The sequence below is a fragment of the Lepidochelys kempii genome, chromosome 11, assembly GCF_965140265.1.
Source record: "Lepidochelys kempii isolate rLepKem1 chromosome 11, rLepKem1.hap2, whole genome shotgun sequence".
In the NCBI taxonomy this organism is placed as follows: Eukaryota; Metazoa; Chordata; order Testudines; family Cheloniidae; genus Lepidochelys; species Lepidochelys kempii.
This window is the reverse complement of record NC_133266.1, coordinates 78,064,703-78,077,654: the sequence shown is the minus strand read 5'-3', so window position 1 is coordinate 78,077,654 and position 12,952 is coordinate 78,064,703. Positions and strand designations below refer to the sequence as shown.

Sequence of the window (12,952 nt, the reverse complement as noted above, 5' to 3'; positions counted from 1 at the left end):
ATGAGTTTCCTGGGTACTTGGCACTGATGAAAAGCAGGTGTTTCCATTGAAAATAAGGGCTGTTGCTATGAGTTGAAGTGGATTGTAAGACTGGTTCACTGAGGGACAAATCTCAACGAGCCTTTATAGACCCCAGGGGCCAGCCTGCCCAGGGGCCAGCTCCCCCAGACCAGGTTCCCCCCTCTCAGCCCCCTGAACTCCCCTGGAGGGTGCACAGCCCCTCCGCGAGCCCTCCCCACCCCTGCCCCGAGTCCACTCACTGGCTTTGCCGGGCTTGGGCCGATGCAGCAGCTCGGCAGGGAGGAGCCACCTTCCGGAGGCACCGGAGAGCCAGAGTGCCCACTTGCGGGGGCGGCAAGCCCCAGCCACAGAGGAGCCGGCGCAACGCAGGGGGGCAGCAGCCCTGCAAAGGCTGCGCCCCCCGCCCCTTCTGCCCCGGCTGCAGCCCGGCACCCCCCTGGGGGCTCCTGCAGGCTGCAGTGGATGCATGTGGGCGCCAGCCCCCATGAGCCCCCTGGCTCCTCCCTCGCCTAGGGTTACCATATTTCAACAATCACAAAAAAGGATTGTGGGGGGGCCCTTCCCTAGCCCCACCCCATTCACTCCCTCCCACTTCCCACTCCCTGACTGCCCCCCTCAGAACTCCCAACCCCCCCCGCTCCTTTTCCCCTGACTGCCCTCTCCTGAGACCCCCCCCACCCTAACTGCCCTCCTAGGATCCTACCCACTACCTGTCCCCTGACTGCCAACTCTTATCCACACCCCCGCCCCCAGACAGACTCCCACGCCCCATCCAATCACTCCCCACCCCCTCACAGCCCCCCCAGAACTCCTGACCCATCTAACCACCGCCCCCGCCCTCTGCCTGCCCCCCGGCTGGGATCCCCCTTACTATGCCCATGCTGGTCAGACGCCGGCTCCACGGGGGGCAAAGATGCTGCCGGGCTGCCGCACCCACAGCCCCTCCCCGCAGGGTGCCGAGGCAGCGGGAGCCGCTGAGCCCGAGCGCGGTGAGGGGGGAGCCAGGGGGCGCACGGGGGCCGCTGCCCACATGCATCTGCTGCAGCCTGCAGGAGCCCCCGGGGCGCGGCTGATCCCCTCTAGCGGCACCGCTGCCTTTGCGGGGCTGCTGCCCCCCTGCGCCTCGCCGGCTCCTCCGTGGCTGGGGCTCGCCGCCCCCACAAGCCGACGCTCTGGCTCTCCGGTGCCTCCGGAAGGCGGCTCCTCCCTGCCGAGCCAGGGCACCGCTTTCTGTCGCCCCCAATCATCTGGCGACCGCCTAGTGGTTGCACCAGCCCTGGGTCTTCCCGAGCATGCAGAGAGACCGACAGCATCTGTCCTCCTCAGGTCACTGTGAGCGGACCTTTTCATCCCACGGGGGCAAGAACTCCGTGAAGTGTCAGTCTGGCTAACTACTTCATAGAATCATAGAATACCAGGGTTGGAAGGGACCTCAGGAGGTCATCTAGTCCCACCCCTGCTCAAAGCTAGGGCCAATCCCCAATTTTTGCCCCAGATCCCTAAATGGCCCCCTCAAGGATTGAACTCCCAACCCTGGGTTTAGCAGGCCAATGCTCAAGCCACTGAGCTATCCCTCCCCGTACTGAGCTATCCCTCCCCTTCATTTCACTCCAGCAGAGACATCCTGCTCCGAGGGGTTGTGGGAGGGATTTAGGATTGGGGGTGGAGCTTCTTTTCATCCTGACTCCTATACCGAATAGAGGGAAACTGACAGCAGTGGAGACTCTGCCGTTCCCAGAGTGACAAAATGCCAGTTTCAGGAGCTAACCTTCCTCACCCAGGAGAGCTACCGGCGAACTGCAGATCGACTGTTTACATCCCCTCCTCCCACAAAGAGGTGTTGGCACCAATTCTAACATTATGAAGTAATTCACCATAAAACTGGTGGCTCAAGTCTTGCTTACGAGGGTTCTAGGATACACGGAGGGAACACAGACGCGGCGATGATAAATGGCAATGACGTGGTCCATCAGAATCTCTCTCCTTGGGATGAACTGTCCGGAGGGGGGCAGGATCTGACACAAGCTTCCCCCCAAAATATTTACTATCAGCTTATTAAACTGTGTGCGCCAGCTGCTTCAATGGTGCTCAATGTCCGGGCCAGGCCTGGTTTGCATGCGCCTTTTGTACGGATTCACCCATGCTGCTAACCGGTGGGAGGGTTAGAGTGGTACAACTGGTTAGTGTGGAAACAGTTCTACTGGTATAAAGCTGCTTATACCAGTATAGCTTATCCTCCTCATTCCCCTGCGGAGTAAGGCTTGGTCTGCAATTAAAAGTCACGTCGGCATAGCTACAGATGTGAAAAAACGCACCCCGACAGCCGACCGTGCAGACGCAATTATGTCGCCAGAAGAGCGCTTCTGTCGACGTGGCCAAGGTTGCTTGGGGAGGTGGCGTTCCTGCACGGACAGAAAAGCTCCTTCTGTTGGTGTAGGTTGTATCTACACAAGAAGGCTACGCTGGTGTAGGCCCCATAGCACACACATAGACTAAGTGGTACTGGCATAAGCACTTTAATCCTGGTATAACTGCATCCACTTGGGGTTTTGCTGGCTTATCTGGACCAGTACAGTCAGAGCAGTACAACTTTTGTGTATAGACAAGCCCCTGGATCGCCTGCCCTTGGTCCCCAGTTTTTCTGTCCCAGCAGCCCACTCTGACAAGATCTCTATTGCATCCCTACATGTGTCACATCAGCCTGACCCTGCGCCCTCTGGTGCGAGCCAACGTCCCTTACCATGACTTGGATAATCCGGTTGATGGTGTCCTCGTCCACCTCGATGGCACCTCTCTTGGTGGTGGCATAGTTATTGCGGTACAGCTCGTGGGGGAGGTTGGCGATCTCCCGGAGACCCGGCTCGAAGATGTTCTGGCTGGGGGCCACTGCAAAGAGCTTGATCCCTGCATCCCGGGCCTTCTCGGCCTGCATCTTCATCCCGCCACAGGGGCTGCCTGTCACATGGCCGTCGGTGATGACCACAGCGAATTTTACGGCGGGGACTGCATGGCTCATGATCTGCTCGGTCATTTTGGAGATCGCGCAGTCTGTGAACGTGCCCCGACCAATGTAGTTGATGGCATTCAGCCTGGTGAGGTACACGTCCTTGCTGTTGGTCAAGGTGCTGTAAATCTCCACCACGTCTGAGAAGTGAAGTCCCCAGAAATTCCATGTGATGGAGACCTGGTTCTGGTAGACCTCGGTCTCCAGTTTACTGATGAAGGCCTGGATGAACTGCTTCATATGCTCCACCAGGCTCTGGATCGGCACAGTCTGCAGGGCAATGCTTTCCGAAGTGTCAATGATAAAGTACACGTTGATGGGACAGTCGGTCTTCTCTGTGTGGAGACAACGGGGCAAATAGCATCAGAGTGGGATGGAGTGCGCCCCTCTGGCACCAGACTGGGCAGGTACAAACCCCGCAGAGCAGTGAGCACACGACACAGACCTACCCCTTCTGCACAAGGAACACCCCTGGAGGTGCTTATAGTGATGGCTCCTGGAAATGGCTATTGGTTAGAAACCACATCATAAGAACATAAGAACGGCCAGACTGGGTCAGAACAAGGATCCATCTAGCCCAGTATCCCGTCCTCTGACAGTGGCCAATGCCAGGTGCCCCAGAGGGAATGAAAACAACAGGTCATCATCAAGTGATCCATCCCCTGTCACCTATTCCCAGCTTCTGGCAAACAGAGGCTAGGGACACCATCCTGGCTAATAGCCATTGATGGACCTATCCTCCATAAATTTATCTAGTTCTTTTTTGAACCCCGTTATAGTCTTTATCAGAGGTTGTTGCGAAGGTCAATAAATATTTCCTTTTGTTTATTTTAAACCTGCTGCCTATTCATCTCATTTCATGACCCCTCCCAGTTCTTGTGTTATGAGAAGGGGTAAACAACACTTCTTTATTTACTTTCTCCATACCAGTCCTGATTTTATAGACCTCTAGCATATCCCCCCTTAGTTATCTCTTTTCCAAGCTGAAAAGTCCCAGTCTTATTAATCTCTCCTCATACGGAAGCTGTTCCATATCTCTAATAATTTTCGTTGCTCTTTTGTTGAAACTTTTCCAATTCCAATATATCTTTTTTGAGATGGGGCAACCACATCTGCACGCAGTATTCAAGATGTGGGCGTACCATGGATTTATATAGAGGCAATATGATATTTTCTATCTGCTTATCTATTCCTTTCTTAATGATTCCAAACATTCTGTTTGCTTTTTTGACTGCCGCTGCACACTGAGTGGATGTTTTCAGAGAACTAATCCACAATGACTCCAGGATCTCTTTCTTGAATGGTAAAAGCTGACAGGTGCGGAGGAGCACGTGGTTCGGACAGAGACATCCCTTAGAGAATCTCCATTAAGAGATCCTCCCCTATGTCCTAGTCAAGAATAGAGGATGGAAGACAATAAAATATGGGTAGGATCTGATGAGAAACAGTCAAATGAAAAAAAGTCCCATTCAATTACATCATGTAATGGCAGACAGCTAAAAAGTGACAAGTTTTTAAAGTGTTTATATACCAATGCTAGGGGTCTAAATAATAAGATGGTGAACTTGAATGCCTCGTATTAAATGAGGATATTGATATAACAGGCATCACAGAAACTTGGTGGAATGAGGGTAATCAATGGGACACAGTAATACCAGGGTACAAAATATATCGGAAGGACAGATCAGGTCTTGCTGGTGTGGGAGTGGCTCTATATGTGAAAGAAAGCGTAGAATCAAATGAACTAAAAATCTTAAATGAACCCAACTGCACCATAGAGTCCCTCTGGATAGTAATTCCATGCTCGAATAAAAAGAATCTAGCACTAGGGGTATATTACCGACCACCTGACCAGGATGTTGATAGGAATTGGGAAATGCTCAGGGAGATTAGAGAGATAAAGTTTCTTGACACCTTAAACGACTGCTTCTTGGCAAAGCTAGTCCTGCAACCCACAAGGGGAGAGGCAATTCTTGATTTAGTCCTAAGTGGAGCACAGGATCTGGTCCAAGAGGTGAATATAGCTGGAAAGCTTGGTAATAGTAACCATATAATTAAATTTAACATCCCTTTGGCAGGGAAAACACCACAGCAGCCCACCACAGTAGCAAGCCACAGTAGCATTTAATTGCAGAAAGGGGAACTACACAAAAATGAGGAAGTCAGTTAAACAGAAATTAAAAGATACAGTGCAAAAAATGAAATCCATGCAGGCTGCATGGAAACTTTTTAAAGACACCATAACAGAGGCACAACTTAAATGTTTACCCCAAATTCAACATAGTAAGAGAACCAAAACAGAGCCACCATGGCTAAACAACAAAGTAAAAGAAGCAGTGAGAGGCAAAAAGGCATCCTTTAAAAAGTGGAAGTTAAAGCCTAGTGAGGAAAATCGAAAGGAGCATAAACTCCGGCAAATGAAGTGTACAAATATAACTAGGAAGACCAAAAAAGAATTTGAAGAACAGCTAGCTAAAGACTCAAAACTAAGAGTAAAATTTTTTTAAGTACATGAGAAGCAGGAAGCCTGCTAAACAACCAGTGGGGCCACTGGACGATGGAGACACTAAAGGAGCACTCAAGAAGAATAAGACCATTGCGGAGAAACTAAATGAACTCTTTGCATTGGGCTTCACGGCTGAGGATGGGAGGGAGATTCCCAAACCTGAGCCAATCTTTTTAGGTGACAAATCTGAAGAACTGTCCCAGATTGAGGTGTCTTTAGAGGAGGTTTTGGAAAAAAATGATAATCTAAACAGTAATAAGTCACCAGGAGCAGATGGTATTCACTCAAGGGAGTTCTGAAGGAACTCAAAAGTGAAATTGCAGAACTACTAACTGTAGTCTGTAACCTATCATTTAAATCAGCTTCTGTACCAGATGACTGGAGGATAGCTAATGTGACTCCATTTAAAAAAAAAAAATCTCCAGAGGCAGTCCCAGCAATTACAGGCCAGTGAATCTGACTTCAGTACCGGCAAACTGGTTGAAACTATAGTAAAGAACAATATTGTCAGACACAGAAATGAACATAATTTGCTGGGGAAGCGTCAATGTGGTTTTTGTAAAGGGAAATCATGCCTCACCAATCTACTAGAATTCTTTGAGGGGGTCAAAAGGCATGTGGACAAGGGGGATCAAAGCAGACAGACAAAGGGGGATCAAAGCAGACTGCAAAGAGCTACAAAAGGATCTCACAAAGCTGAGTGACTGGGCAACAAAATGGCAGAGAAAATTCAATGCTGATAAATATAAAGTAGTGCACATTGAAAACCATAATCCTAACTATACATATACAATGATGGGGTCTAAATTAGCTGTTACCACTCAAGAAAGATCTTGGAGTCATTGTGGATAGTTCTCTGAAATCATCCACCCAATGTGCAGCGGCAGTCAAAAAAGCGAACAGAATGTTGGGAATCATTAAGAAAGGGATAGATAAGCAGACAGAAAATATTATGTTGCCTCTATATAAATCCATGGTACGCCCACTTGAATACTGCATGCAGATGTGGTCGCCCCATCTCAAAAAAGATATATTGGAATTGGAAAAGGTTCAGAAAATGGAAACAAAAATTATTAGAGGTATGGAACAGCTTCCGTATGAGGAGAGAATAATAAAACTGGGACTTTTCAGCTTGGAAAAGAGACGACTCAGGGGGGAGATGAGAGACGTCCATACAATCATGCCTGGTGTGGAGAAAGTAAATCAGGAAGCGTTATTTACTCCTTCTCATAATACAGGATGGGCAGGGATGGTGTCCCTAGCCTCTGTTTGCCAGAAGCTGGGAATTAGGCAACAGGGGGTGGATCACTTGAGGATTCCCTGTTCTGTTCATTCCCTCTGGGGCATCTGACATTGGCCACTGCTGGAAGACAGGATTCTGGGCTTGATGGACCTTCGGTCTGTCCCAGTGTGGCCGTTCTTATGCTCTTAACAGCTAATTTTGACCCCCATCATTTTATATGTATAGTTAGGATTAAGTTTTCCAATGTGCATTACTTTGCACTTATCAACATTGAATTTCATCTGCCATTTTGTTGTCCAATCACCCACTTTTGTCTACACTGGGCTTTGTCTACACTGACTTCTTAGAATGGGTTTGGGAGGGAGGTGTGGGGGGGGTCTCAATGGTAACAAAGAACGTACACACAAACTGGGCCCACCATGCTATCTACAGTGGCATCCCACCTCCCTCACACATACCCACTCGGTCCCTGCCCCCCGCATCTGTCAAGTCTGAGCCAGTATCTGCCTCTCATTCGTGTGTGACAGAACAGGTTTACTTCCCGACACCTGACATGGATCTTGCTTCCTTTCTAAAAGCCGGGGAGATTCCCCCACCCCTCCAGACTGAGCTGCTCATGCCCAGACATCCGTGCCCCAGCTCATCCCTCAGAAATGGGAGCTGCATGTGTGCCCTGCCCCACCCACAGGGCAAGGAAGCTCCTCAGAGCTTGGTACTTTTCAGCCAGTGTAAAGGAACAGTGAGCTCTGAGATGCCACTGTGTGGCCCCTCTGAGCAGCCTTTAGAACTGAACCCAGGGGAGTTTTCAATGTTAATGCTAAATACAGAGGACAGAGGCAGAGAGACAAGTTTTCCTGCTGGTACCTGGACAGGCAGTTGGGCGAAGACTGAAGGTTGTGTCATAGTCCTCATCAAACTGAGCCTGGAGGGGAACCAGCGTCATGCAAAGAAGAATGGCAAAAAAGGCCAGCTGGGACATCTCGGCCAGGCCACTTCGCATTCAGCTTCCTGCAGGAGAACAAACCGAGCCCAGGAGTCAGTCAGGGTAATTAGCCACCGGAACAACTTACCAAGAGTTGGGCTGGACTCTCCCGACTGGACATTTTAAAATCAGGAGCAGATGTTTCTCTGACAGTGCCCTCGTCTAAGCAGGAATGAATCCCAAAAGTCACCTGGCCTGTGCTCTGCAGGAGGGCAGACTGGATGATCACAGTGCGACCTTCGGGGCCTGGAATCTACAATTCACAGCACGGGGCAAAGCTGGTAATGACCCACCAAGCAAAGTGCTCTCTGCGCAGGCCAGAGCGCGGCTCCACCCCCATTCATCGCAGAGTGGCGGACCTCGGGGACTCTCAGTTAGGTTTCAGGTCTGACTAATCCAGCTACGTTATTTTAAACGCCCCTCTTCTTGGAGTGTGGCTGGGAGTTGTTTTTAAGTGGCTTTTACCTTACGCCAGATGGGCGGTTGCTTCCCCAGCCCATGTGGCTCCCAGGGATGGGGTCTGGTGGCCAGCGTGGGAGTCAGGCTGTCCCGACTGCACTGACTCGCTAGGTTCACGCTGGTTCCACCAGCATCACGCCATTGGGTCCAACAAGGCTATTCCTGACTCACAGGGATGTGAGATCAGCATCAGAGCCATTGTCTGGCCGCATGCCAGTCACTGAACCACTGTGCCTTTCTTTCCTCTCCTGGGAATCAGGATCCCATGCCATAGCTTCCTGCCTGCCAGCAGGACGCTGAGAAAACACAGTCATGTCTGCAAAGTGCTTGAGGGGCTCGGATGAGAGATGTGCCAAGCATTCCGAGACCCCCAAATCCTGCAGTATTACCCCTCAGCCCTTTTGGGCCCCATCCTGAGCCCCAGGACTGTAGCCAGCATTCAAAGAGCATCTGCCTATTAAAGAAATACTTAAGCTGTGCTCGCAAAGCGAAATCAGCGCCCCGTTTGTTTAGTTTGCAGGAAAGGGCCAGGTTCCCTCTGACGTCCAGCTGCACTCAGAGCACCAAGGACTTGGAGTTGGCTCAAGAGGCAGAAAAAGTGCAGCGAGGGTCTGCGGGCTCCTAACAGCTCCCAGGCTTCCATGGGGTCTCAGCAGCCCCCGGGCCGAACGGTCATTTCTAGGCAAGAGAATCCGAGGTTCCCAACAACAAAGACAGGTGAGGATTACAGCCCTGGAGGACGATGTTGCTGTGCAGTCTGGGGCCAGTCATTGGAGCACAGCCTGGCTCAAGAATTAGCTGATTATCCCTGGGCCCCCCATGGCAATTTGCTGCCCCCTACTGGAGAAGCCAAGGAGGGGATGGGCATGGTGAGAGATTGCTGGAAGGGCGAGAGGCAGAGGGCTGCACTCGCTGCGTGGGGCGGGGAAGCTCCGCCAGCCACGGCCTCTTCTGCATCAGAAGGAATGATGCTACTGGAAGAGTAGGGCTGGCTTGGAGCTGCTGGTGTGTACCCAGAGCCCTCTCTCCTCTGTGCCCCCCAAGAGCCCCCGGGCAAACCACCTGGCGTTTGCAACCAGAGGTTTCCTCTGGGACTGGCCTGCTCCCATCAAGAGTCGCTGTATGAGCAGCAGTTAAAGCAGACGGGGTCCTTACCCCATCTCAGCTCCCACCCACCCCATCTCCCGTGGTACCATTCCATCTGCTTCCCCCAGCCTCCCATGGGGGCAGCGTGTTCCCCAGGCCCACATGCCAACAGGGCCGCAGGTCACTGGCTAGGCGCTGTCCCCTGCCTTCCCCCTGGATCCCGTGGAGGGTTCTCTGCTGAGTCCAGGATCCACATGGAGGTAGTGGGCAGTTGGGGAGGTGTGTGTGAGCGGGGGAAGTGGGGGACGACGGACGGACATACTGACCGTCCTCCAGGCAGCCCCGCAGACAGGTGCCCAGGGAAGGTCGTATTGCCTGGACAGTATTGCCTACTCTGGCCCGCGTAGGGCATCCTGGCATGATGGGGAGTGGCCTCCCACTGATCTCATGGGCCTGCGGGGGCTGAAGGAGTGATTCAGCAGAGTCCATGAGGGGACCCTCTCAGAGCTTCCCCCGACCTCCCCTCCTCCAGAGTCTGGGAGTCAGAAGTGTGATGTCCCTGCTGGTGATAGAGACAGGAGGGAGCAGCCCTGGGACTCGCCAGGCCTGGCTTCATGTCCACGCAGCGGACGCGGAAGGCCCCAGCCTGTGCTGTGACCCTCTCCCTGCACGTGGTTCAGGCCTCACCTCAAGCGATCTATGGAGACTTGAGGGGGCGCGTGCAGGAGCGATGCACAGGAGCGAGCCCAGGAGCTCACCCATCCGCACCTGTCCTAGGTTGCTCTGTTTGTTTGCAGCACGCCCTAATGGCCAAGCAGTGGCCTGGCAAGGACAGTGGCCGTGCAGGAGACTGCTAGTTCTGCGCTTGCAGGCAGAATGGAAAGACACCTCTCCCTCCCCTGAAGTCCTCCCCCACAAGTCTTGTTGCACATGGTGAGATCATTCAAATCATTTGTCCCTGCTGCCCTTTCCTACAACAGAAGGGAGACTCTGGCTGGTGGAGTGTGGAGTCCAGTGAAATGTGGTAGTAATCTCACAATGAGGGGTACAGATTCCCTCTGCTCACAGACCAGCGGGACACCAGCCAGCAGACATGACAGACCTTCTGTCCCATCCTTGAGAGTGGAGACAGCCTGCAGATCCCCTAGTACGCCAGAAGGGCCAGCTCAGTTCCCCAGAACCTCCCTGCATAGCCAGGGTTCCCCATATCACTCTGGTCCACTCTCTCACCTGCTGATGCTCCCAGCTCTCACAGTTGGGTATCCCCATCTTGTGTACCTCCTACACTGAAGATCTACTTGGCATCCCTGAGGGAGTCCTGAGTATCTCACTTGCCTGAGGTGCCCCTAGCAGACCTGAGCAAACCAGTCCCGGCCCCAGTGTCTGGGCTAACACTGTATGGAAGAAGTGGAGTTAATGCCATGAGATGTGTTTCGCCTACAGGAAGAGAGCTATTCCCATGTGCATCATCTCACCAATGGCAAATGTACAGTAATGTTTCACACTCCGTATTCCTGCTCGGAGAACCACCCAGGCCCATGGTTTTCATGGCAGTGGCTATGGGTTGTGTTGAGTGTGTGGAGAAGCAGGAATATGTGATCTCGGGGTACAACCCTGACACCTGTGCCTAGGTCTGCAGTCACAAAGGCAGCCTCCGCTCTAGCTCTGTCCAAGGCACTAGGGTTTCTTCTGAAAATCAAGTAAGATAAGACTAGGAGAAATCTGTGCCTCCATCTGTAAGAAATGCCCAGGCAGATGCCTGCCTCCTGCCCTCAGGCACACACAGGCCGGGCTCACTCAGGGCAGGTGCCAGTCGTTTCAGTATGTGTCAAACAAACAATCTGCTTAGATCTTTCCCTTAGTGCTCAGTTGTCGGTTTCCAGGCAGATCGCCCACTATAAAGGCTTCCCCTCCATTGCCTGGCACCCAGCTGTACCACGTCTGTCCTACTGCAAACAACACAGGACTTCAACCAGCACAGATAGCACGGGAAGGAGGCGGCAAGAGGCCTGGAAATGTCATTTTGAGAGGGAGGAACAATCTCAGCCTGGTTGCCATTTTCACTTGTGCAGACACGGCACCTCTTCCAGGGCTGGCTTATACTGCCCTGTTAGCCACCGCCATCAGCGAACAGCTGGCATCACAGTACCAGCAACCCAGCCACATGCACAGCTCAAGTGGCGAGCATGAAATCAGAGTACACTCCCTAAAACCACCAGCCTGAACAAAGCAAGTTACGCGCACTCCAGCAACAACCCTGAGCCCCGGTCAAATCCTGCCGGTTACCTCTTTGCAGAAAACAGGCACGCTGGTGAAATTCAGCAGAACAAAACACCCGATTTCTGTGGGGCGCAAAGAGGATCTTGTACTCGTGTGTGGTTGAAAGTCCAAGAGCCGCCCTTGGGTCTAATAATTCAGGCTTTGTAGCAGCATCAACATTCTGGTGCTGCTACAGTCGGCCAAGTTTGTCCCTCAGGTAACGCCGCTGGCTTCAGTGGAGTTACACTAGGGATTAATTTGGCCCAACAAGTTTTACAGTGACTGACTAGCCCGTTGGCCCTGATGCCTGAAACTTGAGTTCCTATACAAGGGACTGCAGACTGTAGAATCTCTCCCAAAAAGCTTTCCTTCAGAAAGCTACCTCATTAACAATTATTCTAATCCTAAGGGAGTTTGTTGCCCAAAACATCCACACATGTAAATCCCTGAACTATCAAGCAGCTCAGAGAGATAAGTGAAATATCCGTCTGTTTACTGTGGCTAGTCTCTGAAAGCAACATGCCTAAAAAGTCTCCTGTATCAATCGATCAAGAGTTCACAACAGCCAGCAGCACTGGATGGATTATACGCTCAAACACAACCTGGAGATAAAAAGGTTAGTTTCCCTGTTCACGTCTGCAGCAGCTTCAAAAGAAGCAGGAAGATTTGTGGAGATATTAAATGGTGAAGCAGGAGTCTTTGCCTACCTGAAAACAAGACTGAAGTTTCCTCCAGAAAGTCAAATCGGGAAAATTCTTGGAATCTTTGTGTCAATAGGGCTTCTGCATCTTCCGTTGGAAGGGTTGGATTTCTTTTCTTAGAGTTTTTGGTGTCTATTTTTGATGAAGAGAAGGGATCAGTTGGGAGTGGCAGTGGCTTCTCCAGCCGAGAGCCTCTGTTCTCTGGCAAAAAAGAAACTGCCTACTTTATAATTCTCCTCCTTCAACTCCGTCTGTGACAGGGGCCAAAGACGTCTTTACTCCGAGTATCCACAGGGTGTCACTGCGCATCCATCGAAGCCCCACTAGGCGAGGCTGGGGAGAGGGAATCGCCCTCCAACCCCCACTCCTTTTCCTGGGGGGTGTCTGGAGTGGGGTGGGGGGAAGTTGTAATGTTGCAGTTAGGAGATTTTTTAAAACAAAACGGAAGAGGAAATCATATTTTTCCAAGCACAGGAGCTCTCGCTGTGCCTGCCACATGGATTTCCACCACTCACTCATGTTACTCCTCTTCCCCCTGTTTGTAACCTATCTTGAGAAGAATGCATAAAATGGACGGGCACATTTCAAAACAGGATGGCCTCAGACTTCAGCTTCCCACAGACTTCACAAATATTCACCTCTTACTCAGGGACCCTGGCAACCTCCTGGCCAGGAAAACGGCCTGATCCAA

The 12,952-nt window shown here is 51.7% G+C and overlaps 1 protein-coding gene across 2 annotated transcripts in view; it reads right to left on the bottom strand.

Moving 5' to 3' along the window:
• The window catches only part of COL6A2 (collagen type VI alpha 2 chain), a 49,506-nt gene extending 36,994 nt beyond the window's left edge, over positions 1 to 12,512 (bottom strand). Inside the window, exons 1-3 of one of the 2 annotated variants that reach the window (XM_073306927.1) lie at positions 12,268 to 12,512; positions 7,639 to 7,782; positions 2,762 to 3,360 (exon numbers count right to left, since the gene is read on the bottom strand). In XM_073306927.1, the coding sequence (XP_073163028.1) occupies positions 2,762 to 3,360; positions 7,639 to 7,774 (735 nt within the window). In that variant the 5' untranslated portion in view covers positions 7,775 to 7,782; positions 12,268 to 12,512. The remainder of the gene's footprint in view (positions 1 to 2,761; positions 3,361 to 7,638; positions 7,783 to 12,267) is intronic. The other variant, XM_073306926.1, reaches the window with a different exon arrangement.
• Positions 12,513 to 12,952: the final 440 nt, after the last annotated feature.